The 27120-nt window shown below is 46.0% G+C and overlaps 3 protein-coding genes across 5 annotated transcripts; 2 read left to right on the forward strand and 1 right to left on the reverse strand.

Moving 5' to 3' along the window:
* LOC8070967 (protein NUCLEAR FUSION DEFECTIVE 4) lies at positions 2994-7807 on the forward strand. The gene is made up of 3 exons (XM_002446259.2): positions 2994-3864; positions 4946-5877; positions 6955-7807. The coding sequence occupies exons 1-3, from the start codon at positions 3529-3531 to the stop codon at positions 7463-7465; spliced, it is 1779 nt and encodes a 592-aa protein (XP_002446304.1). The 5' UTR covers positions 2994-3528; the 3' UTR covers positions 7466-7807.
* On the forward strand, positions 9828-14803 carry LOC8070968. Of its 3 annotated transcripts, none has more exons than XM_002446260.2 (2): positions 9828-10524; positions 11834-14803. In XM_002446260.2, exon 2 carries the CDS (start codon positions 11952-11954, stop codon positions 14157-14159), a length of 2208 nt encoding a protein of 735 aa, XP_002446305.1. In that variant the 5' UTR covers positions 9828-10524; positions 11834-11951; the 3' UTR covers positions 14160-14803. The 3 variants fall into 3 exon arrangements, with proteins under 3 accessions (XP_002446305.1, XP_021319065.1, XP_021319066.1); XM_021463390.1 differs by lacking the exon at positions 9828-10524 and adding an exon at positions 10776-11038; XM_021463391.1 differs by lacking the exon at positions 9828-10524 and adding an exon at positions 11053-11157.
* Positions 16281-25691, reverse strand: LOC8070969 (U6 snRNA-associated Sm-like protein LSm6). The gene is made up of 3 exons (XM_002447663.2): positions 25473-25691; positions 16815-16928; positions 16281-16690 (listed from the first exon to the last, which is right to left on the reverse strand). Exons 1-3 carry the CDS (start codon positions 25603-25605, stop codon positions 16644-16646), a joined length of 294 nt encoding a protein of 97 aa, XP_002447708.1. The 5' UTR covers positions 25606-25691; the 3' UTR covers positions 16281-16643.

A 27120-nucleotide genomic window follows, 5' to 3' on the forward strand; every position in this document is an offset into this window, starting at 1 on the left:
CTGGAGTTGGGACTGGGTTTGGATGTATGAGGCATGAATAGGGCTAGGCTTTGACTAGATCCATGGAGAAAATAAGGCTCGTTTGACACAACTTAACTTCATTTTTTTGTTTCTAGCTCAATGACACTACTACACAAATAATTTTGCAAGACGGTAGTCTTTTATTAACAGAGACGGTCAGAAAAATTCAACCACCTCGGTTAATGCCTACGATTAACAGAGGCGGCCACTTTTTATTTACCGAGGCGGCCACTTTTGCCTGCCTCCAAAAATATATTTATGGAGACGGGCAAGTTAAAACAACCGCCTTAAAAAATAACCTATTTTTGGAGGTTGTCGTCTTATGCAACTGCCTCCATAAATCAATTTACAGAGGTGGGTATAATATAAAGCTCGCCTCCAAAAAAATGGCCCAGTCCTGAGCCCAGGTAAAGTTCATTTGGTCCAATACCATGCACGCGTATATATACAAGAGGCTTAGGGTTTCAGCCTCAACTCCCTCCCTTCCTCAGGCACACAGTGCTCTCCCTCCTCCCTCACTCCCCACTCAGATCCCTCAGAGCCCCTCTTCCAACCAACCCCTTCCTCTTCCCTACGTGTAGCGTTGGTGAGCAGGGAGGTCCACCATTGCGGCAGCGTCTCAGTGAGTAGGGAGGGGATGCGCCCTCAGCTCAGGATCTGCGCTCGCGGCGGTGGCTCGGCAAGCGAGGAAGGGGGTGAAAGCCTTAGTTTGGTTTTGGATAATTGATGAAACCCTAGTACTAACCTCTATGCTAAGTGTGTGTAGACTTAATGAGATTGGTACATGCCAAGTGATGGAGCAAGTGATGATCATGGTGATGATGGTGATGACCACAAGATGATCAAGTGCTCAACTTGGAAAAGAAAAAAGAGAAAAACAAAACCCTATGGAGATCAAGGCAAAGGTATTGCTTAGGGGTTTGGTTTTGGTGATCAAGACACCATAGAGGGTGTGATCACATTTAGGATAGATAGCCGTACTATAAAGAGGGGGATTCTTTGACTAAGCGGTTATCAAGTGCCACTAGGTGTCATTGTTCATGTGCATGCATTTAGAACCTAGTGAGCTAACTTAACTCCTTCGAAGAAAATGATTGTGAATATGCTAACACACATGCACATGTTGGTTTACACATTGTGGTGTTGGTTCACTTTGAGAAGGAGGTGAAGTTTGAAGGGTAGAGAGAGGATGGGTTCCTCTCTCCCTCCCACCAAGCTTGCGACGCAGGATTCGTCGCTTTTTTTAGAAAATGAAGTGCATATTTTCTATTGCGCCGGTGGGAAAATTGGAGAAGTCGCGAGAGTGTTTCACCGGACGCTGGCTCAGAGGCACCGGACGCTGTGTCTATGCGTCCGGTGTGCAGGCAGTGCCTGGCTCAGCTAGGGTTAGGCACCGGACGCAGGTTAGAGCCTGTTGGAGCGTCCGGTGTTTTGAGTCCGGTGTTCTGTGTTTTTGCAATGCTCTCTGGGTATGAGACCGGTGAGCACCGGACGGTCTGGTGCTCAGCGTCCGGTGACCCCGTGAGTTTGCAAACCTCCCTGAGTTTAAGTCTGGTGAGTACCGGACGCGTCCGGTGGCAACTTAACCGCGTCCGATGCTCTGCAGGTGACCGTTAGAGATCGACGCACGAAAGTGAAAAGGGAGACGTGGTTGTTTCTGGATCACCGGACGCAGGGGTTGAGCGTCCGGTGCCTCCTACGTAGCGTCCGGTGACCCCGTGTTTTGCCCAGTGAAAGAGCCAACGGCTCTATTTGTTTGAGGGGTCTATAAATACGTGTTGGCCAGCTTGGGGCTCACTCTCTTGGCATTCTAGCATACTTGACATCCTTGTGAGCCTAAGCAAACTCCTCCCACTCATCTCCTTTATAGATTATTCATCTTTGTGAGATTGGGAGTGATTCCAAGTGCATTTGCTTGAGTGATTGCATCTAGTGGCACTTGGGGATCGTTCTTGCTGCGGTTTTCTTGTTACTCTTGGTGGTTGCCGCTATCTAGACGGCTTGGAGCAGCGGAGGAGCATTGACACGAGTTGGTGATTGTTCGTGGCCATCTCCCGGTGATTGTGAGGGGTTTGTGCCTACCTCGGCGGAGAGCCAAAGGCAACATTAGTGGATTGCTCGTGTCATTGAGTTATCTCACTTGTGGGTAGGTTCTTGTGGTGTCCTAGTGAGGACGAGGTTCGTGCTACACCTCTTAGCCACCGAACCACCAAGTGTTGGTCGACACAACGGGGACGTAGCGTGCCGGCAAGCACGTGAACCTCGAAAGAAAATCGTGTGTCTTCTTTGTGATTGTTCTTTGGATTTCTCCTGGTGATTGGACTTCATATTATTGATTGGTTCATCCCCTACACGGCGGTATAAATATCTCTTCCTCTCCATTTACTTACCGCAAAGTAGTGTAACTTTTTAGTTGCTAGTCTTGCCTTGTGTAGCCTAGTTCACTAGTGTAGTTTGTAGTGACATAGCTCTTGTGTGCCTAGTGATCATAGCAACTAGAATTATTGGATAGGTGGCTTGCAAACACCCTTTAGAGCTAGAGCAAAAAGTTTCGCTTTATTATTTACTAACCTCTTGCTCTAGTGAGTTTGTAGAATTTTTAAATAACCTCTTGCTCTAGTGCGCAAAAAAAATCATACAATATTTTTTTCAGTAGATATTTGTCTCATAATCCAGGAAACTGCAAGTGTAGACGATGTGATACTTCGAGGGCCCTGTCCTCGTTGGTCTTATGATGATGAAAGGGGCTACACGTGATTTTAATGTAAGGTGTAATGACAGTTATAAGTGATACTTAAAAAAAAAAATCTAAAACGACTGGCATACATCACGTAGGGTAGATCGAAGGACAATTAGATGGAGAAATCAAGGAGGGGCTACAAAGCAGCTCGTTATTCACGTTGAAAGTGAAACGGGAAGGTCTTGAGGAGACTGAAAACGGACGGGTTGTACCAACACTCAGCAGTGTATATATCTCTCTCGTCCATTCAGCCTTGCGTGGAGCGAGCCGTGGACCGAGGCCGGCGGCATCCCGTGGCTCTCATCGCTCATCATCCACTATTCCCCCCGTTTGTTCAGCAGGGGGTTGTGTCCAGTTCCTATCCCTGGCTGCTCTTCCCGTTCCTACTACCTCCCCCTTTTGCGTAATTTCGGAAACCGGTTCTGGCGTTCAAGCCTGTAAAGCTATCCCCTTTTCCGATCCACATCATCTCTGCGCCGGCTGTTTGCATTTCATAATCAGAGCCCACTTTTTTTCCAGCGGATTAATCTTTCCTTGTTTTGCGCTAAAGCAGTCGAAATAGCATTGGAGCAGCATTGAGCTCTTTTCTGCATATTCCTTGCTTCCCGCAATCCAAAGCCGCCGCCTCCTTTTTCCTGCAACGTTTTCGTCCATTTGGCAATCTCGCTGGTGCTTGTCAAGCTCTAGGATCAAAGCCTGACCCCCCAAATTCCAGCACCAAAACCCCATCTTTTGCTTGCTGGTGATTCCGTGGCCGGTCCAGTCCGATGGGGACGCTCGGGGACAGGCTGCGGGCCTTCTCCACGAACCGGTGGCTGGTGTTCGTCGCCGCAATGTGGCTGCAGTCCATGGCCGGCATCGGGTACCTCTTCGGCAGCATCTCGCCGGTCATCAAGGCCGCGCTGGGCTACAACCAGCGCCAGGTGGCCGCGCTCGGCGTCGCCAAGGACCTCGGCGACTGCGTCGGCTTCCTCGCCGGCTCCCTCTCGGCCGTGCTGCCGTCGTGGGCGATGCTGCTCATCGGCTCCGCGCAGAACTTCCTCGGCTACGGCTGGCTCTGGCTCATCATCACCAGGCAGGCGCCGGCGCTGCCCCTCTGGATGGTGAGCTCGTATTTTGCTTTTTTTTCCTTGTTTACTAGTATACGTGTGAGATGTGAATCCTTTGCTCCGTTCAATGGTTGTTCGTGTTATGAACAGTAGAACGGTTCGGTTTGGCCTTTTTGTTTAGGAAGAATTAAATGCTCTTGGTCATGAAATCTGAAGATTACAGGAGTTACCACCAAATTACAGCACAAGTAGTCAACTTGTTGGCTGTCAAATTGTTCTGTTCCCCACTGACAAAACTCGATCTGTTTATGGAATTACCTAGTAGGTGGGCCTAAGATGTGACCTGATGATTAAAATTAAACAGCTGGACTGAACCAGCTGACGAACGAGTGGATCGTAGATCAGATCAAGTGCAATAATGACTTTTATAAGCACGTTTAGTTTACTTCTGAAATTGACCAATCAAATCACATGAGTGTACTGCTGAGGGTATATTCGTTTTTAGTGTCCATATTTAGGTTGTCCATGCCACTAATGTTGGGTCATGTGCACAGCATTTTGTAATTTAAATAGTTGTGTAACCATGATGAATTATATATACATCGACAGTAACGGGTTGCTACCTTTTCTCAATTTCAAGTTGTTATTCATCAGGAAATTGTGCTGTGGAGTATTTTTTTAAAAAAATATATATATCAGAAGTAGGCTGTTTCTATGTTTCTGTTGTAGCAGAAACTCTCCCTCGTTCCTTCCTTCTGCTGTTTGGCTGTCAAAATAGTCTAACCATACTTCCTCAACCTAACTTTGTGTTGGTTGGCAAATGGGAATGATACAATGCAGTCATTTTGCTGTAGTTGCATTTTTTGTTCATATTTTACCATCATCTTAGATCTGTATATCTGTCCACTTTTGCATTGCATGTGTTCAGCAGCATGGCCTTCTCAAATTACAATTGACAACTAATCCTGTTGCTATCTGCGTACCAACTTATGTGGAGAACATGGCACACACATACCAAATTATGTGGAGAACATGTGGAGTTTTCTACTCTCTACTAGCAAACATTATGAAACTGTATAGTTATATGGCTTTATTTTCTGCGGCTAATTGTAATGTTTCACTGTTGTTTATTCAGATGTGTGTTCTTATCTATGTTGGGACCAACGGCGAGACATTCTTCAACACAACTGCACTTGTTACATGTATCCAGAACTTCCCCAAGAGCAGAGGTCCAACAGTGGGTATTATGAAAGGATTTGCGGGCCTTAGCAGTGCAATCTTGACACAACTGTATGCAGTAATGCACACACCTGACCATGCAACACTTGTATTCATGGTTGCAGTCGGTCCATCATTGGTTGCCATTGGCCTGATGTTTATTATTAGGCCCGTTGGAGGTCACCGCCAGGTGCGTCCATCCGACAAGAACAGCTTCTTGTTCATCTACACCATCTGTTTGCTCCTCGCCTCATATCTTGTCGGCGTTATGCTAGTCCAAGATTTCATGCAACTGAGTGACAATGTGGTTTTTTTTCTCACTGTGGTTCTATTCATACTTCTTGTTTTACCAATCGTGATCCCTGTGACCTTGACACTATCATCCAAAACACAACATCTAATTGAAGAGGCTCTCCTTTCTGAACCATCAAAAGGAGAGACAAGCACTTCACAAGAGAAAGAGGATCAACCAGAGGTCTTTCTAAGTGAGGTGGAAGAGGAGAAGCCTAAGGACATTGATTCATTACCTCCATCTGAAAGGAGAAAGAGGATCGCAGAGTTGCAGACCAAGTTAGTGCAAGCTGCAGCAAGGGGTGGGGTTAGAATCCGGAGGCGACCACGCCGAGGGGAAAACTTCACCCTGATGCAGGCAATGGTGAAGGCTGATTTTTGGCTTATTTGGTGGTCGCTCCTACTTGGATCAGGATCGGGTTTGACAGTGATCGACAATCTGGGTCAGATGAGCCAGGCTGTGGGGTTTAAAGATGCGCATATTTTTGTGTCATTGACGAGCATATGGAATTTCCTTGGTCGTGTTGGAGGTGGCTACTTCTCTGAGATTATTGTCAGGTATTGACACTGACTTATCCACCACTGTTTGTAATGGGAAAAATGGTCTGTTATTGTTGTTAGGCATCATAATTTTTTCACCAAAATTGAAAAGCCTTTTCCATTTTGTTAAGTCTAAGCTGATGTGCTTTACTTTGATTCAGTTATTCTGGATACCTGTATGTTAACACTAGAGATTTACTCCACAGCGGGTGTTATTTTTGTTGGAAGTATGAGTGAATTCTCCGTCTTTTCCCATCAACTTAAGCTTTTGCATTGAACTAGTCGCTTCATGCAACTCAATAGTTTTATATAAGGGTTTTGCTACGGTACGCCTTTTACTCCCCAAGAAGTAATATCTTGAACAAATCATAGCCCTTGATTTTTTTAATATATATATATATATATATATAGTTTTTTTAAAAAAATGCAATAATAGATTTATATAATTAAAAATAATTGAAAAACAAAGAATACCGACAATCTCCACTGGCCTTTCCTTTCTTTTCCTGACACCGCAAGCATGGATCAACAATTAGGGACAAAAATACTGTCATGGCAATCTTCATCCGAGATTTTTTGTTAGGATATTGTGCGCATGTTATGTTGACATACATGTAAATCACGATGACATATTTGTCCTCGTGTTCAAAAGAAAGAAAAAAACATCAGCGCACCTTTGTATATCACGTTCCAAAAATTGTGCACCATACATGCATATGTACCTACCACGTTAAAGAATCATTGCTAATTCTCTATCATGTTAAAAAAATATTAGATATACCAAACTTTCCAAAAAGAAATAGTCCACATATTTGGAAACTTTCTTTTCTTCCAAAATCAGAAACAATTAAATATTTAATTTTATTATTACCTCCTATGAAGTAATTTGTGGTAAAAGACATCCAGATCAACGGTCCACAATTATTTGGGTGTACCACAGCAAGGCCCTTTACATAAATTGCAATTTCTTCTACTTTCAGTTAATTATTAGTTCACCCTATAGCTATTGTTTTGGTTTGATGAAAGCTTGAATTACTCCAATGCGTATCAAGTTTCAGAACTGTTAATATCTTGATTCGCTGTTCTTCTAATCAGGGAACACACATACCCAAGGCACATAGCGCTGGTAATTGCTCAGATCCTGATGGCTGTTGGGCATTTCCTCTTTGCAATGGCTTGGCCTGGAACTATGTACATCGGAACCTTCCTGGTTGGACTCGGATATGGAGCTCATTGGGCTATTGTACCAGCTGCTGTTTCTGAACTTTTTGGTGTAAAACACTTCGGTGCAATGTACAACTTCCTCACAGTTGCAAACCCCACAGGGTCACTCATCTTCTCAGGCCTTATTGCTAGTAATTTGTATGACTATGAAGCTGAGAAACAAGCACAGCGCCATCAGATAACAGCATTGACATCTCCAAGATTGCTTCACAACATGGGTTTTCTTGCAGATGGACCACTGACGTGTGAAGGAGCTGTCTGCTTTTTTGTCAGTTCACTGATTATGTCAGTGTTCTGTGTTGTTGGAGCTGGCTTAAGCCTCATGGTTATTTACAGAACCAAAAGGGTTTATACTCACCTCTACAGTTCAAACCGCACATGAAACTTCCATGGATCGGATATGTCGTTTCCTCTTGTTGTTCCATGTACCATAAATTTTGCATATATGTGTCATATACACACAAAATTAAACTTTGCCTGTATATTATCTATTCATTTCAGAGGTTTTACCACATGAACTGCTGTCCCCAAATATAAATTTACATGCCTCATGTGTCAGATAGCCAGGCTGTAGTTCAAGCTTGGACCATGAATTCTGTAATAAAGGCTTTGTACTAAGACATACATGTCCATTCAGCTCCGGCTCTACTGTAATATTCTTTTGTGTGCATAATAGAATCTTCTATGATTCTGGCAAATCTAAAAGCTCTAGTTGTTTCTCTTTTGCGATGTATCAACTTGTTATCAGTACTTCTTGCTTCCTGCATAGCTTTCCTGTATGCTTGGTTCTATATAAACTGTACTTGGGAACAACGACCTGAAGAGAAAAGAATCAGGATTGTTACATTGAGCATCAACTTGGACCATGGAGTGCTTCCACGCATTTCAAATTTCGTTATCGGAGCTCCAAACTTACCAGGTATGTACTGTTCCTCTGAACTGCATTCTGAAGCTGGAACACACAATGGACTATAAGTTCCAGTGCATTTAGGCATATCTCTGTTCTTATACATATTGCCGTTACTAGCTCTTGATGAACATTGTGGTCTTTGCAGAAGTGCTACAGTAACCTCAGAAACACCCACAGCTTGGCATTTGCTCTGACTGAAAAATGATGATCCCTGTCCCTTTTTCTTCGTGAGCTTCTGAATGTAACATGTACCTAAGTGATCTTATTTTCTCATGAGATCTGTGTGGTCTGATGAACATCTTGGTCTTTGCAGAAGTGCTACAGTAGCCTCAGAAACACTCACTGCTTGGCATTTGCTGTGACTGAAAAAAGATCCCTGTCCCTTTTTCTTCCTGAGCTTCTGAATGTAACATTTACCTAAGTGATCTTATTTTCTCATGAGATCTGTGTGGTCTTCCATTCAGCTGAAGGATCAATCAGTTACCCAGCTGTTCGACACTGGCTATTTAGAATCTAAACTAGTTCCACTGCTGTACACTGTAATATTTACATTCAGCTCCTGATTGGCCAACAACTGAAATGTTTGAACCGGATGAGGACCTACTTGCCCAGTTCTGTTTCTCTACACCTGGTCACCCGCACCTCTGAACCATCTCCTACATTTTTCTTGAGCACTTTTGGCCTTTTGGTCATTGGGTGAGCAGCTCAGCAATTCCAGCTCCAACTCTTCAAGTTCATCCCTAAGGGGCAACAACCAACAAGAGTATCTTGCTGCTGCAGGTCCATAACAGCAACAGCACATCATTACAGTCCTCGCCAGCTGTTCCATTATAGGTTCTATTGTGTCCAGCTACTTCTGAAGTGTGATCTTGATTAGCGTTCTATTACAGACTCTAAGGACCTGGAGATCTTCAGGGCAGACTACCCTTATGTTCGTCCATATCATCTGCTGTCTTCTGAAACTGGGTGTAGCTTTAGCTCAAGGCTGTAGTTTATTGCAGTTCATGTGGCAAATCCTCATGTTCTTTACTTGGTAAGCTCAAATAATCCATATTTATCATTGTATGAACCAGTTTCAGGATCACTCTATCTGTGAACTGTTGTTACACCGACAGAAGAAATGTCAACAGTGTTAGTACTTGCTCAAGATATTTTTGTGCTAGTGCTGTTTGCTTTGATATTGTATTCCTTTTGAGATACCAGTACAGAAAAAAAAGTGCTGGTGACTGATGATGTAGAGAGGGAATGCTTAAAGACTAGTAACAAGGGAGTGGGTCCCACACTTGGGAAAAGGGGGTTCTCACACAGCCATATGTACACAAGGTATCTTCTCCGGTGGAGGAAAAAAAAATTAGGCTTAAGAGACGAGTGAGAGGAACCTTTTTGTTGCTGGTGGTTGTGATTTTAACCCTAAGCATTATTGCATGGGAAATTCCTGATATGTCCCTGGCATTTGGTTGTTCTAACACCAGCACCAGGTTACCCCCCACTGCTGTGATTTTACACAAATAGCCCCTAATAAAGTGTCACGTACACGCGTATACGACTAGTATATCACATACCTGTACGCAAGCAAATTACCTCATGGGTAGTTTCAAAAAAAAAAAATTACCTCATGGGTGCCTTTGTATGTCTGAAGTGATGTGGGGCCCGCCAGGAGGACATCAGAGCCATTTCCCATATCGAGTACCCTTGTGCTGGCCTCAAATGGTCTCCAGCTAATAAAACAGTAATCAGTATACTAAAAAGGTATTTTTGTGAGGAAGAAAGAAAGAAAAAAAGGTGGAAATCCCAAGAAAGCCCCTGAGTTAGGGCTGAGCCTGTTGTTTGGGGCTGCACTGTTACCGGAATTAATTTGGGGCACCGAATAGGGGCAAAGTTTGAAACTTTTGGAGCAAACAAAAAACAGAGATGGAATAATTTATTTCCCTTTTTACAGGACACACATGACCTGACCTACTCTTTTTCTACTCCTACTGCAGCTACATGACCCTTCGCAGCACATTGCCATTGTGTATTGCAAAATTTTGGAGGCTTTGACTAAAAAAGCTTCGTTTTTTCGAGCTTGCTCCTCCCCTGAAATAAAATTTCGAGGCCCAAAAATCCGCCGCGCCCCCCGGAGATGATCCGCCGCCGGTGAGTCCTCTGGCTGTCAGCGAGCTTCTGGTTGAGGTGCGTCTCGCCGCCGGCCGCGGTCTGCCGCGGCCAGATCTGGCGGGCGAGTGTGGTCCGTCTCGACCGCGGCCAGATCTGGCGGGCGAGTGTGGTCCGTCTCGCCGGTAGTCGCCGATCCATCAGCAGAGGGGGGGCGGCGGCCGCCCCTTCTTCCCCGCGGCCGAGCTCGCCTCTCCGCCCGCCGCCGAAGCTCGTCGCGCCGCGACCCGGAGAGGAGACCGCGCCCAGTCGAGCAGCACCGCCTGGGATTGGGCCCAGCGTCCTCGCGACCTGCTCCGGCGCGGCGTCCGCCCTCTGCAGCACCAGCGTCCCCGCGACCCGCTCCGGCGCGGCCGCCACACCAGACAGCTCCACGGGTAGGTCTCCGTCCTTCTCCTTCCCACGCGGCCACGCCAATAGCTCGTCCCTGTCGGTCCCTTCCCCACGCGGATTGAGGGGTTTGGTTTTTTTTTTTTTTTTTTTGGCTATGAATGAAAGGAAAGCCCAGCCCAACAAGCGCTCCCTTATCTCTGTGCCTAGCCCTGACGCCTCCCGCGCTAGAGATGCGCCACCACTCGCCGGCCGCCGCCCGCCGGCGACGAGCCCCCGCCCCTCGCGCAGGAGATGCGCCACTGCTCGCCGGCCTCCGGCGACGAGCCCCCGCCCCCTCGCGCCGCCTGCTGCGGACACGCGCGCCGCGCAGGAGGTGCGCCACCGCTCTCCGGACTCCGGAGACGAGACCCCGCCCCCTCTGTGGCATCAATCGATCTCTCCTCGTCCAGACTGTCGCGCGGGGAACGCCCACCAGTCCGCCAAGGCTGCGGCTAGCTCACGCGATGCAGGGGAGAGGACGGTTCAGGAGCAAAGCAAGCTGCCGGAGACCTCCCATGAGTACATGTCCTTCACATACTTGACCTGATCTACTCTGCGTCTGCAGTCCTCGTTGCTTGATTTTGTGTGTTCCCCACAACCACAACAGACATTAGGGTGGAAAACGAGAAACCTACAAGGTGACCTGATGTATGAGATTGTGTACTAAACTAATAGTTAGTGATTACTCAAATTTTAGACTCACAATTTTAATTTGCATTATTATTAAAAAGTAGTAATACGTATCCACATATTGTGTTTTCTGAGAAATTGCAGTATCCTGTGGATCCGTATCCTTATCCGTATCCATGCTGCATGGATAGATCTGCTTAGCTTAGTAGCTGCAGATTAAGGGTGAAATGTGGAGTAAGGATGTGGGTCCAAATTTAGTGAAGTTTGAATCTCAGTGCCGCGTAGTGGTTTCATGGGAGCACATGTTCTGTCTGAGTTGAAGTTAATACTGTTAAATGTCAGTTCTCCATGAAATAGAACTAGCGATAAGTATGGTCTAAGTGAAGTGCTCACTTCTAATTTGCTTTGGATCTGAAATGATTAGTTCAAACGTCGTAGCTTACTTTTCTGGGACCGAAGTATGGTTTAATTGAAGTACTCGCTTCTAATTTGTTTTGGATCTGAAATGATTAGTTCAAACGTGGTAGCTTACTTTTCTAGGACCTCTTCAGTGCTTGTTTACATGCTCGTTTGTTTTTCACGTAAGTGGATCACTATGTTTTGTTGTATATATTGTTACGTCATAGTGTTCTTTCAATTTGGTGTTGTCGTTGAGATTTCTAACCTGGATGTACTTAACTGCAGGCCAGGGCAATGAAGATTTCTAATCTGGATGCACACTTAATCTTGTCCAGTTCTTGATCTTTGGATTCTCTGCTCCCGCTCAAGTTAATTTGTTGGCCAATCGAGTCCAGAGGCACAGATGGGTGAGGAGTACAATATGGATGAGGCCCTGAAAGCCAAAAATGTTGCTGAGACCAAATTCCATGCCCGTGACATCAGGGGTGCTCGGAAGTACGCACTCAAGGCCCAGAATCTCTGCCCGACACTTGAAGGCATATTGCAGATGGTCTCAACACTTGAAGTTCATCTTGCAGCTGAGTCCAAGATTGATGGAGAGAGTGACTGGTACCGGATATTGTCTTTAGGCGCCTTTGCAGATGAAGAGGAGGTGAAGAAGCAATATAGGAAGCTAGCTTTGCTGCTACACCCAGACAAGAACAAGTCAGTTGGTGCTGAGGAGGCCTTCAAACTGATCTCTGAGGCATGGAGTGTGTTGTCAGATACTAGCAGGAAGGTTGTTTATGATGAGAAGCGAAGAAACCATTCTGCTGTGAACGTAACCAATGGCATCTATACTTATGATAAAAAGGCAAACAAGAGGGCTCGAAAGAATGCCGCTGCTGCAGCTGCTGCCGCTGCCGCTGCCGCCGCCGCAGCAGCAGCAGCTGAGGCTACTACTCGTCCTGTTGGGGTTGATACATTCTGGACATCTTGCAACCGCTGTCGGATGCAGTATGAGTACCTAAGAATTTATCTTAATCATAACCTGCTGTGCCCAAATTGCCATCATGCATTCTTGGCAGTGGAGACTGGGTTCCCTTGCAATGGAAGCAGTTCATCATTCTCTTGGTCAACCAAGCAGCATCCGCAGCAGAACCACAATTCGACCAAGCATTCATATGTCTCAACAAGCAGGACTTCTAGCATCCCTGGGACAGGGAATGGGGGGTACCAGCAAGATAATACTTATGATTCCTACAACAATCAAGGCTTCCAGTGGAATCAGTACTCCAAGACAACACCTGCAGCTGGTACTAATGCTTATAGTACACAGGCCTTGGAGAAACAGAGAAGGAAGCATGATGAGAGCTACAGCTACAACTATTCTGAAAGCGGCAACACATATGTCCATGAGAAAACTGCTTCAAGGCGTGGTCGCTTCTCAAAGCGGAGAAGGCATAATTATGATGCTTACACTACTGTGGATTATGGTGGCGATAACAAAGAAACAGTTGCCGCAAGCACAGAACCAACTGCTGTTTTCACTGATGTGGGACGGGTCAATGGTACTTCAGTGGAACGGTTTAGATCTGCAGTGAGTGGAAGAAGAGCAAATATTCTGGGTGAGATTACCCAGATTGATACACGAAGTCTACTTCTTGAGAAAGCCAAGGCAACTGTCTGTGAAAAATTGCAGGAGTTAAACATCACATCATTTGCAGAAAGAAAATGTTCTGAAGGAAAGCTATATCCTTGTGACAACAACATAAAGGTCAATGGTGTCCCCTCTGACAAACCTGGCAAGGGAGTCAAGCTATGCAACTCAAGAAGCATGGAAATCCAAGTGCCTGCTACTGATGATAAGAATCCAGAGCAGCGCCGTGTACCTGTGTCAATTGATGTCCCAGACCCTGACTTCCATGATTTTGATAAAGATCGAACGGAGAAGACTTTCGATAGTGATCAAGTATGGGCTACATATGACAGTGAGGATGGCATGCCTCGCCTATATGTAATGGTTCAGAAAGTTCTTTCAGTGAGGCCTTTCCGGATCCGCATGAGTTTTCTCAACTCAAAGTCAAATATTGAACTGGCACCTATAAACTGGGTTGCCTCTGGTTTCCAGAAGACATGTGGCGATTTCAGGGTCGGGAGATATCAGGTCAGCGAAACGGTCAACATATTTTCACACAAAGTGAACTGGACTAAAGGTCCCCGTGGCATCATCAGAATTGTTCCCCAGAAAGGGGATACATGGGCCTTGTACCGTAACTGGTCTCCTGATTGGAATGAGCTGACACCTGATGATGTGATATACAAGTATGAGATAGTAGAAGTTATTGATGATTTCACCGAGGAGCAAGGGCTGACTGTCATTCCATTGCTGAAGGTTGCCGGATTCAAAGCTGTCTTCCACAGACACATGGATCCCAAGGAGGTCAGGAGGATACCAAAGGAAGAGCTGTTCCGGTTCTCGCATCGAGTTCCTTCTCGTCTTCTGACTGGTGAAGAAGGCAACAATGCCCCGAAAGGTTGCCATGAGCTGGACCCTGCTGCAACTCCAGTGGACCTTCTTAAGGTTATCACGGAGCTCAAGGAAGACACGATGACACAGACTGCTAAATAGGAGGGGGCAACTATTGAACACTGAAGATAGGTAGCTGGATGTCTGAATGATCAAGTCCCCACTTCGTTAACGACAACGTGCCAGCGCATGATGGTATCTAAACCTCTACTACGGCATCTTATTTTTGGCTGATGACTTGGACAATACTGCCAGGGCAAGCAGCCTGTGTGACGGACTTCTGACCTTTTTAATTCTTAGGCATTTCTAACATTTGATTTTATCGCTACACAAAGCACCGCGTAGATTAAATGGCCATTGGGAGGAGGCCACACACAGCATTGGTGAGGAGGTTAGTTGTCGTGAGGTAGGAGAGGAGAGTGAAGGTGTTTGCTTGCTGTGTTGCCACTCCGCGATGTAGGAGGCAAGTCTGAGTCTAGGGAAAGAGCTGCTAGGCTTGGCTTGCCCATGTACCCCGCATTTGTGTACCTGTTTTACTTATGATGTTGTATTTCCTTCGGTCTTATAGTAATTCATCGCCATGATGTTGAACCAGATAATTTTAGACTCTGAACTCTGGTAACCATGTCTGAAAATCTGGTGCTTTTATATAGTGGATGCTTCTGTCTTTGACAGTGTACTGTTTGGTTGTATACTGGAATTACTTGGGTCGATTCGTCGATTCTAGGATGAAATCTTTGTGCTGACGCATGCTGTATCCAAGAATGTACTCCTGGTATATGTGGGTTGGACCACTGTGTACTTTTACTTGTGTCTATTCTTTTTTTTTAGCTGTACTTGTGTCTATTCAGGCTTTGTTTAGTTTCAATTTTTTTTTTTGTATAAAATAGACACTAGCAATTTTGTCTGAATTTGACAAATATTATTCAATCATGGGCTAAGTAGGCTCAAAAAAATTATCTTGCAAATTACAGGCAAACTATGTAATTAGTTATTATTTTATCTATATTTAATGTTTTATATATGCTATGATTCGAACTAAAAAGGCCTCATAGTTGTGTCTATTTATTTGGTTGTGGATTGCTCTGCCCCTGCAAATATCCGATGCGAAAAATGTGGTAAAGGACTCCGGCACAGTATGATACGAAAAATATGGTAAAGGACAGGAAGAAAGAAGATTGGACATGAATGGCTGATGTTGCAAGAATTAATTCCCCAGGCGGTACAGGAGTTGCTGGGGTTCATGAATTCGGCCTTGTTTAATTCTGAAAAAAAATCGGATTTTGGCACCGTATTATTTTCGTTTTTATTTGACAAATATTATTCAATTACGGACTAACTAGGCTCAAAAGATTTATCTTGTGATTTACATGCAAACTGTGTAATTAGTTTTTATTTTCGTCTATATTTAATGTTTCATGCATGTGCTCTAAGATTTGATATGATATATAATCTTAAAAAGTTTTTTGTTTTCGGGATCGAACTAAACAACGCCTTGGTGAGGACAGGACAATCAGAGGCGCATCGCATCGCTGGAAACACTAATGGTCGGTCTTATGATCTTATCCGTATGACCGTATGAGGCCCTTGAGACCGAATTGTGGCCACAAGTATTTGTTTGGGAAGATAAATAAATGCTCGCTGCACTAAAAAAAAAGAGTCGGAATAAATAGATCTTTATCAGCATGCATTAAACTCTCTATTATCTCCATATTGACAAAAGAATAAAGGAAACGATAGAAAGTGTGCGCCTTTACACAGACAGCTTGAGTGGTGTACGAGACTGAAAATTGACAGCATGATCAGAGAGGGCACCAGGACGGCCAAACAGCAGTCCTGACTCCTGAGGGCAGTCTTCCAGCTTTTGCATCTGACACGCTAGTGCACGTCCATCGACAAATGAAGAGCCGACCTTATTTGCCGAATTTATCATTCATTTTTCTCCTCTTACACCAAATTACTCTTTCCATCCTAAATTATAAGTTATTCTAAAAATTTTAGAGAGTTAAAATTTTTTAAGTTTGACCAAATTTATATAGCAAAATAATAACATTTTTTGTACCAACTAAGTATCATTAGATTCTTTGTTAGTTATACTTTTATAGTATACCTATTTTATAACATAAATCTTTATATTTTTGGTCAAACTTAAAAATATTTTAACTCTCTAAGATTTTTAGAATGACTTATAATTTGGAACAATAAATTCCTACATTTCAAACAGGCCCTAAGAATTGTTTCTGGACGTTATAGCAATCAAATCAACCGTAGGAGTTCAAAACCCTCAAAGCAGATCACAACATTGGCGAGTTGATACCACCATTAACGATGAAACGACGTAACGCGATGCTGCAAACACAGTATCTTATCCATATCCCTAAAGCAACACCACATATACATGGGAAGCTGAATAAATGTCGGTTACATCAAAATAGCACCTGGCAAGCCGATGAGATCGTGTCCCCAACTTCCTCCAGACAGCGAGTACAGAGATTGAAAAAGGATGCATCTGAGTCAGAGCGCAACCAAAGTTAACGGCTTTGAAGTTACACGACACGCAAGGGAGGACAGAGGGCTCCAATCCGTCTATGCGCCATCAGTAAGGGTCCGCTTCGACGTGCTGATGTACAAAACTGCATTTGGGCAACAAGCATCAGGATATTAAGCACAAGCAGAAAATAAAATGGAAATGATGAAACAGTAATCAAGGGAGGAGACATTCGGAAAATTGGGTTTGGAAATCCATCCAGGTCGTACCGTTGTTGCCCCTGATGAACGCATCACCATACTTGTTCTTCAACTGACCATTCACGTACTCCTCAGTCTGCTCCATCGCAATGTTCATATAACCATCCAGGCAAGCCAATATACCTGGTTATCACAAGAGTTTGAACAAAAGAAAATTAGTGAAACTAACAGACAAATCCAATTCTCTGTGAGAGCAATGGCCATGAAATGCTATCTTTCCTTGCCAACACTTGATATCATATAGAGCTGGCATGCACACTGATCATCATTGAACAAAGACATGCCAGGGCCAGATGGAAAAAAAAATAAAATGGATTTAAGATAGATAAACTCCTAATGTGCGTGCCAACACTGGAAAACAATATTCTATTATGTTCACTAAAAAGATTCAACATGTATAGGTCTGCACCAAGGCAAATGCAGTGCAATTTGCTATATGCATGATATGCATAAGAGGAAGTAGAGTCCGATGATTTATTGCAGTGTCCAAAATTCATAAAATCTATGGTTGTACACCGTAGAGCATGTAGGCATAAACAAATCATTTGGTGAGAAAATGAGACCCAAATGGAGAAGCATAAACTGTAAAAGAAGCTTAGGAACTTGAACAATAAAACAGTGCATGTAAGGGTATCCAACAGCTTTAATCATCACTTTGCTTTGCATTTTAACAGTTGCTATCAGTTTGTTCAACTCACGCAAACTTACTGGTAAATACTAGTGATGCCGAATCAATAAAAACTAAGATGATCTATCTTCTACAGAATGGCAATTATCAAACTCTTCATTTAACCAAAACGCTAGCAGCCTCATAATTAATCAACAAAATATGTGTATATTGTAGTTGACTAGGGTACTGCAGACTAATACTCCCTCCATTTCATAATGTTCATTAGGCCCACTGTCCACATATCTAGACAGTATATTATTCAAAAAAAAATTAAAAAAAAAAAGATGTGCCTAGTACTCATTGGAAATATCAATAGTTCATCCATCCAATGAGACCATAGACAATCTGATTTCATCTTAAGTTATTACTCAGCTTTTGAGTCTCCTAGGTACACAGACAGGACAAACATTGTGAAACAGAGGTAGTAGCAATTAAATGTTTTACTTAACACGTGTTAGCCAAGATATTAAATAACATCAGAGTACTACAAATTACTTTAAGACATGCCAGGTAATATGGACAATATGCAACTCGGCAGGTGCATATATTGGAAAATGGATGGATGGTCTAAAAGAGGACAGCATACTGCTTCCAGGAGCAACATTGGTACTTCTTCCACAATGAATCATGGTATTGGCCCTTAGCAGCAAAAAAAGATAATGGACCACTTTCGTAAAGATAACAGTGTTATCAACCGGTTTGATCACAAACTTATTTCAAACTGTGAAGAGTGCAGTTACTGACATAACCTTTTGTTTTCCTAAGAAACCAATATGAAGAGCCACAATCAACCAAATTGAAATAGGCCAAGAACACAAGATAGTAATATATTTGCTTTCTATATACATTCGATTTGATGCTTGTCAAGCAACAAGCAACAAGAAACGGAAAATAAGAATTTGCTTCCTTGATACCTCACCAATGTTTTCAAATCATCTAATCGATCCTAGTCGCGATGTCACCGATCAGCCTGACTAATCGTGATTAGTAGGACGACTTGATAACCATGTGCCTCACATAATATGCACTAACCAAAATATACATTAAATTCTCAAATACACTGGTACGTCTTCTAGCCTTGCTGCGTAGATTGTAAGGGGGAGAGTAGAGGGGATTGGAGCGAGATCGCCGGCGGCGGCTGGGAGCCGTCGCGTTCGAGTATTAGGGCACAGGAGAGGCTTGCTGGGCGCCCAAGGGTGTCAAGTAGACACAATCCCAGGCTATCTTTATTCATATGATATGGTAGCCTTTTATAGGCAATTACAAACTGAATAGGAAACAAACTCTAATAGATTTCCTAAACTAATCCAGAGTCCTAGACTCATACTAGATGCTGAGGCTTCACGGCCAGCCTATGGTCCCAAGCTGGACGCTGCTACCCAATCCTACTCTCTAGCCTTGCGTCTCTCATATGTCTTGCCTACCATAACATCTCTCCCCTCCTCGGGAAACAGCTCGTCCTCGAGCTGGAACGAAGGATGAGCTTCACGGAATGCTGGAACTGGCTCCCACGTAGCTTCAGATGTGGGCATGCCCTCCCATGCCACCAGTACATGCCAAACGCCCCGTCGAAGCTCCGAGCGCAATACCCTGTCCGGCCGTCGAAGTGGCCTCCCGTGACGAAGAGGAGGTAGCACCGGGTCACTCTGAGGAGGTGGACCGCGGAACGGCTTCAGCACGCCGACATGGAAGACATCGTGGATCCTTGCGCCCTCAGGAAGGCGCAAACGATATGCGACGTCGCCCACACGCTCAAGCACCTGAAAAGGACCTGCATATTTGGGACCGAGTTTGCCTCGCCCGCCTGGAACCAAAGCTTGCGTATGGCGATGTAACATGCGCAGCAAGACCCAGTCGCCGACAGCAAACTCCAGAGCACGGTGCTTGGCGTCGTAAGAGCGGCGCGCGTACTCCTGAGCTTGAAGCAGGCGGGCGCGCACCTCCTCCAAGAATTCGTCTCTGTCAGCCAGCAGATTGTCGACCGCGTCGGTATGTGCTGTCCCTGGTGTATAAGGTAGCAAGGCTGGAGGCGCACGCCCATAGACAACCTGGAACGGCGTGGCTTGGAGCGCAGTGTGGTACGCCGTGTTGTAGCAAAACTCCGCCCAAGGCAACCAATCAAGCCAGTCGCGAGGGCGATCTCCCGTAAGGCAACGGAGATACATAGTGATCGTCTTGTTGACCACCTCCGATTGTCCGTCCGTCTGAGGATGAAATGCCGTACTCATCCGCAGCTTGACGCCGGCATGGCGGAATAGGTCACGCCACACATGGCCCGTGAACACCGGATCGCGATCACTTACAATGGACTCCAGAAACCCATGAAGACGGACGATCTCCTGGAAGAATGCTCAGGCAACGGAGGACGCCGTATAGGGATGGCCCAATGCGATGAAGTGCGCATACTTCGAAAATCTGTCCACCACCGTGAGCAGCACACTTTTGCCATGTACTTTGGGCAAAGCTTCGACGAAGTCGATGGAGATATCGGCCCAAACGCGCGAAGGAACCGGCAGAGGCTGTAAGAGACCAGCCGGGTGCAACGTCTCTGTCTTATTCCGTTGACATGTGGGGCACGATCTGACGAAATCGCCCACAAGGCGGCGGTCATGCTCGACGTAGAAGTGCTGCCGCAGCCGCTGCAGAGTACGCTGAATCCCTTCGTGGCCACCGGTGTGAGCGAGCTGGAGCACATCGTCCAGGCGGGCAGATGTGGCGGGTACGTAGACGCGCCCCTCATATAACGCGAGGCCATCCCGGACTGTCCAGGCTGGACCAAGCGCCCCAGTGCTCGCGGCGTCGCGGTGTTGGCGCAGCGCGTCGTCCGTGTCCAACTCATGGCGGATGTCGTCGTAGAGTTGAAACGCCGGGGTTGACAAGGCCGACAGGAGGGGCCCTGCGTCGGGCACAGCCGCCAACAGAGGGACATCGCCATCCCGTCGAGACAGAGCGTCGGCCACCACGTTCCCTTTGCCTGGACGATATTCGACACTGAAATCATATCCAAACAACTTGCTTACCCATTGGTGCTGAGGAATCGTCGACAGACGTTGGTCCAACATGAATTTGAGGGCGTAGTGATCGATGCGGACGATAAAGGCGCATCCCCACAAATATGGTCGCCAATGGCGAACTGCTTGGACGAGCCCAATAAGTTCACGCTCGTAAGCCGCCGTCTTGAGGTGCCGGGCTGCAAAGGGGCGACTGAAGAACGCAACGGGACGCCCCTCTTGATGGAGGACAGCGCCAAACCCGGAGCCTGATGCGTCACAGTCCACGATGAATGTCGCGGCGAAGTCCGGCAACTGGAGCACCGGGGCCGAGCATAGGGCCCCCTTGAGCGCCGAGAAAGCCGTGTCCGCCTCTTCAGACCAGCGGAACCCCTCCTTGCGCAAGAGTTGGGTCAGTGGCGCCGCGATCGTACCATAGTCCTTGATGAAGCGGCGGTAGTAACCTGAGAGGCCCAGAAACCCGCGGAGGCCACGGGCGGAGCGCGGCTGTGGCCAAGACTGAACTGCAGCAACTTTGGTGGCGTCCATGGCCACCCCTTCCTTGGAGATAACATGGCCCAGATAGTGGACCGAAGTGGTGGCGAAGGTGCACTTGGAACGCTTGAGATGGAGCTGGTGCTGGCGAAGAACGTCGAAGACGGCCCGGAGATGTTGGAGATGCTCTGTCCACGTGGTGCTGTAAACCAGTATGTCATCGAAGAACACCAGAACGCAGCGACGCAAGAATGGCTTGAGGACGATGTTCATCAGTGCTTGGAACGTCGAAGGAGCATTGGACAGGCCGAAGGGCATGACCAGAAATTCGAAGTGGCCATGGTGCGTCCTGAAGGCCGTCTTTTCAATATCCCCAGCGTGAACGCGGACCTGGTGGTAGCCTGACCGGAGATCCAATTTAGTGAAGAAGTTGGCGCCGTGTAGCTCGTCAAGCAACTCTTCAACAACCGGGATCGGGAATTTATCTTTGACCGTCACCGCGTTGAGCGCCCTGTAATCGACGCAAAAACGCCAGGACCCGTCGTGCTTGCGGACCAACAAGACCGGCGCCGAGAAGGGGGACGTACTCTCTCGAATAACCCCCTGTTGGAGCATAGCGTCGCATTGTCGCTCCAGCTCGTCCTTTTGGAGATGTGGATAGCGATAGGGGCGCACTGCGATCGGCGCTGTGCCCGGCTTCAGGTGGATGCGATGATCACAGGGCCGTTCGGTGGCAGCCCTGTCGGTTCAGTGAAGAGATCGGCGAACGAGTCGAGCAGACGTTCCAGGAGGGCCGGCTCAGTCCCCTTGTCGATGTAGATAGAGCTGGCGAGACGGGTGCCAGCCTGTTGTTCGGTAGGCGTCGCGTCGGGCGAGCCGACGCCCTTCCACAACACCCGTCGGCCCTGGAGAACGAACGCCATACGGAGGCCGTCGAAATCCCACAAGATGGGGCCCAAGGTCCTCAGCCAGGAGATCCCCAGAACCATGTCATAATGGGGCAGGGGCACGGCGAAGCAGTCCACCGCGAAGTGCGTGTCTTCGATCTGGAGGGGCACCGCGCGCTTGAGGCCTCGACAAGCGACCTGGTCGCCGTTGGCCACGACGACGTGTGTGCTGGGGTGGTCATCCACCTGGAGTCCAGCACGGCGCGCCGCAGCAATGTCGATGAAGTTATGCGTGCTGCCCGAGTCGAGGAGAGCAGTGAACCAGTGCGTTCCGATCTGAACCGGGAGGTGCATTGTCTTCTCCACCCGTATGCCCGTGATCGCGGCCAGGGAGATCATGGGTTTCTCGGGATCGAAAGGCTCGTCTGCAGGTGCGGTGTCGTCCTCCGGTTCCTCCACCACGTAATCGGCTGCCTCCAAGAAGAATAGGCGTGCACACTTGTGTCCCCGCACATAAGGCTCGTCACAATTATAGCAAAGGCCCATCTTGCGTCGTTCGGCCATCTCCTCCGGGGTCAGCTGCTTGAAAGGCCGCGTCGAGGTAGCTGAAGTGGTTGACGAACCCGCCGGCGCCGGCAGGGCGGCCAGCGGGGTAGGCATACGCCGAGCTGGCCGCTGTCCCGGGGCCTGTGCAGCGTTGCGGCGTTCATACGCGCGCGCCAGACGCATAGCCTGCTGCAAGTCTTGAGGGTCCATGAGTTCGACATCGACCCGGATGTAGTCGGGTAACCCCCCCATGAACAGGCGAGCCTTCTGCAAGGTGGAGAGGTCGTCGGCATGAGCGGCTCGTGCCTGGAACGCCACCATATACTTGTCGACCGAGCCGCCGAACGGAAGCCGCGCCAGTTCGGCCAGGTGATTGGTGCTGAGCGCCGGGCCGAAACGCTGCTGACACATGCGGCGAAAGTCAGGCTAGGTCGGGCGACCCATGTCTGCCTCCAAGACCATGTACCATTGGAGGGCTACGTCCTGGAGGTGATATGACGCGAGCCAGGTCTTGTCCACCTCCCGCGTATTCTGACCACGGAAGAATTGCTCACACTTGTTGAGCCAGCCGAGCGGGTCGCAGGTGCCGTCGTAAGTTGCAAAGGTGAGTTTGTGGTATCTGGGAACGGCGACCCCATCGGTCTCTGCAGTGGGGGGAACCGCCGGTGGGCGCGTCGACAGGTGCGATGTTGGTGCGACGAAGTATGGCATTCCCGCCGAAGGGAACACAGGCTGCGGCGACGGCGAGGGAGGAAAGACAATCTGGTTGATTGGAACGCCGCCCGGCGGTGGATGTGTGCGCGGTGCCGTTCCTGGTGGTCCGGTGGCGGTTAGTGGGACCGAGGTCGACGGCGTGAAGGAGACCGAGTCCGAGGCCGCCGAGACTTCCGAGATCACGGGTGTCGAGGAGACCGGCAGCGCCGGAACGCCGCCGAACCCAGGCATCCCGAACTGAGTAAACGCCGGCTGGCCATCAATAGCCGAGAGGCGCGCGGCCTGGTTGGCCAGGTGCTGGTTGACCGCCGTCATCTGCAGCTGCATGCTGGTGAGGGCCGTCGTCAAGGCATTGAGGGCCTCGGCAACGGACGAGATGCCTGGCGGAGGTGACGATGAGGTGGTGACGAAGTTGGTACGTCTTCTAGCCTTGCTGCGTAGATTGTAAGGGGGAGAGTAGAGGGGATTGGAGCGAGATCGCCGGCGGCGGCTGGGAGCCGTCGCGTTCGAGTATTAGGGCACAGGAGAGGCTTGCTGGGCGCCCAAGGGTGTCAAGTAGACACAATCCCAGGCTATCTTTATTCATATGATATGGTAGCCTTTTATAGGCAATTACAAACTGAATAGGAAACAAACTCTAATAGATTTCCTAAACTAATCCAGAGTCCTAGACTCATACTAGATGCTGAGGCTTCACGGCCAGCCTATGGTCCCAAGCTGGACGCTGCTACCCAATCCTACTCTCTAGCCTTGCGTCTCTCATATGTCTTGCCTACCATAACATACACACAATTGAATATTGCAGCTTTGTATGTACAATTTTAGTGAAGTATTTAATATCCACTATGATTGAAGTGAAGCGCTCACTGAGGCTACCAACATTCATGTTCTTCCCATCATTCCCGTATACGATTCTCAGTTTGTTCTTTAAGTAAACAACATGCTTAATTCCATGTCTAGTGAAAGAATTTGTACATTTAAACGAACTATCAAGATGTATGATGTACCAAATGTACAACGATTCTAGTACAACTCGTTTCTAAAATCAGTTGCCTACAAAACTGCATGAGATCTGGTATGGGCAGGGGATAAAAGGGACCTGACTGATGGCATTGAAGACTAGAGTGGCCAGTGGACCATGTTAGTCAACTAGTCATGCAGGAAAGATGAACTCAAGGAAGTTCTTGCCAGAGATAAGCATTACTGCCTTAGTCAATCAGTAGTTGCGGTTAGTGTTCAGGAATGCATCTGAGCTGATTCTTGGCAGCTTTGAGTTTGTGAATGCATACTGTACATGAGAACATTAGAATGAGAAAAATTGGATTTTTGCCATCCGAAACAGTGGGCTTCACAGCTTTACCATCCCAATCGTTGATTTCGCAAAAATACCAGCCCAAACATGTGCTTCTTGTTTTAGTTGCCCCTGATCCATTTTTCAGGTACGGGACTCATCTTCCAACTTTTCTCCTATACCCATCAATGGGTATTGATTTGTGAGATGAATTCATTTATTCTCATGTGTTTGGATTGGTATTTATTTTTGCAAAATCAATGAATAGGATGGTAAAGTTGCGAAGGCCACTGTTTCAGATGGCAAAAATCCAATTTTCTCCATTAGAATACAAAGAAGTATGCTCTAAAAAAAATAGGTCAAGCTTGACAGGTAAAAATACTAAATCATTGTGTAGGTTTGAGATCAAGCTGAGCTACAGGTAGCTTCTGGAGTCCATATTTTTTGACACCCTACAGGAAACTCCATTGAGCATTGCAGACAAAAGGACCTAGTTTGTGTTCTTCTCTTTTTGGTAGACTTACTTTTGTGTTTCCCCAAATCACATTACAATATTTGAATGATTATATAAACTTCAACACTTCATGATAGTTTGCCACCCAACAACCTTTTTGTAACCAGAATATGATGTCGTTAGCAAAGCCTAAAAGTCATTTGTTTGATTCTACAACCTGGGGCTAGTTCTACAACTGCAACACTGTGCTAATGTGCTCCTTTGTTCGTGAATATTGAAGTTTGCAAAGATATTAGATGTAAGAAAATGTTCGTGAAGATTGAAGTTCACAAAGATATTAGGTGTAATTCGCAAAAAAAAAGATATTAGGTGTAAGAACAAGTCGACACCCATCCCAATCACAGATACAAAACCCTAAAGTGTACCCATAGGTATCCAAACTAGATATTCAGGGTGTTTCTAGCAACCCCAATTTACCTTACCGAACGCCCCAAAACGCGGAAATCAGGTAAGTGTCTGCCCACTGACATCCCCGAAACTCAGAGTTTAAAGATTTATTACGACGGCCTTCTAGGGTTTGGGCAGAGTAGCGGAAACGCGAGAAAAAGCGTGATTGATACCTCTGTAGTCGACCCCGGAGTTGAGCTTGACGACTACGGGGCGGCCCCTGATGGACTTGAGGAAGTCCGACGGCGTCTTCACCGCGCCGCCGCCGCTACCGCTGCCAGGCTTGTCCGCGCCGCCGGTGCTCATCTCTCGAGTTGGGTTTTTTTTTTTTAGCAAGATCTCTCGAGTTGGTGGGCGCGACGAAACTGCGAGGGTTCGGTGGGTCTTGCTGTTGGGCCTACGTCCGGCTACATACAGATAAGAAAAGCTTGGGCCTATCAACTTTCACGGAAGTTGTTTTTGCTCCCTCATCACTCTAAAACCGGAGAAACCATCTCTGGCACTTAAAACCAGACAAACCACTTTCTTAACTTTTTAACCGTACATTTTAAGGATACTCATAATGCAAGACTCTATCACAGAGTCCAAGACAATTAATTATATAATATTTATGATATTTTGCTGATGTGGTATCATATTTATTGAAGAAAGAGGTAGAAAAAATAAGACTCCAAGTCTTATTTAGACTCTAAGTCCACATTGTTTAAGATAATAAATAACTTTAGACTTTATGATAGAGTCTGCGTTGTGAGTGCCCTAAGGCAGTTTTGCTACAGTGAAGGATAGTTTTGCTATAGGAGGTTTTTTTTCTTTTTTAATTATTTCGTCTGAATTTTCTAAAAATCATAGTAAAACACAAAAAATCATAAAATAAAAAATCTAACTTTTTGGAGTCCACATAAGTAGACTTACATAGTAAACATATAATATATAATATAGTATGCTTCAGTAAGAAGTTTTTGCTATAAAGGTTTTGTCCTTTTTTTATTTGGTTGAGGCCTTGCTTAGTTCCCAAAATTTTTCAAGATTCCACGTCACATCGAATCTTGCGGCACATGCATGAAGCATTAAATATAGATGAAAACAAAAACTAATTACACAATTTGCCTGTAAATCGCGAGACGAATCTCTTAACCCTGGTTAGTCTATGATTGGACAATATTTGCCACAAACAAATGAAAAGTGCTACAGTAGCGAAATCAAAAAAATTCGCAAACTGAACCAGGCCTGAATCTTTGGAAAATCATAATAAATCATAGAAAAAACATAAAATAGAAAATCTAATCTTCTTAGACTTCACATGAATATACACAATAAATATATATGTATGCTTTAGTCCGACAAAATAATTATAGAAGCTACAAATATGAATTATTTCAATTAATTACAGAAAAGCATAATCTAAAGCTACAACAAAATAATTATACTAAAGCATATCATATTATATATTTACTGTGTAGATATGATCATGTGGAGTCTAAAAATATATATATATATTACGTTTTATGTTTTTTCTGTAATTTACTATAACTTTTCAAATATTTAACCAAAATTAATAAAAAAGATAAAGATAAAACTTTTATAGCAAAAACTTTGTACTAAAGCATACCATATTATATATTCATTGTGTAGATCTACTTATATAGAGTCCAACAAAATTGGATTTTTTATTTTCTGATTTTTATGTGATTTACTATAATTTTTTAAAGATTCAGCCGAAATAATTAAAAAGGAAAAAGACAAAACCACCATCACTATAGCAATACCACTATTCACCGTAGCAAAACAGCCTTCGAAACCACTCCAGAGAGATAAAATGCA

This window comes from Sorghum bicolor, chromosome 6 (genome assembly GCF_000003195.3).
Source record: "Sorghum bicolor cultivar BTx623 chromosome 6, Sorghum_bicolor_NCBIv3, whole genome shotgun sequence".
Classification (NCBI taxonomy): domain Eukaryota; kingdom Viridiplantae; phylum Streptophyta; class Magnoliopsida; order Poales; family Poaceae; genus Sorghum; species Sorghum bicolor.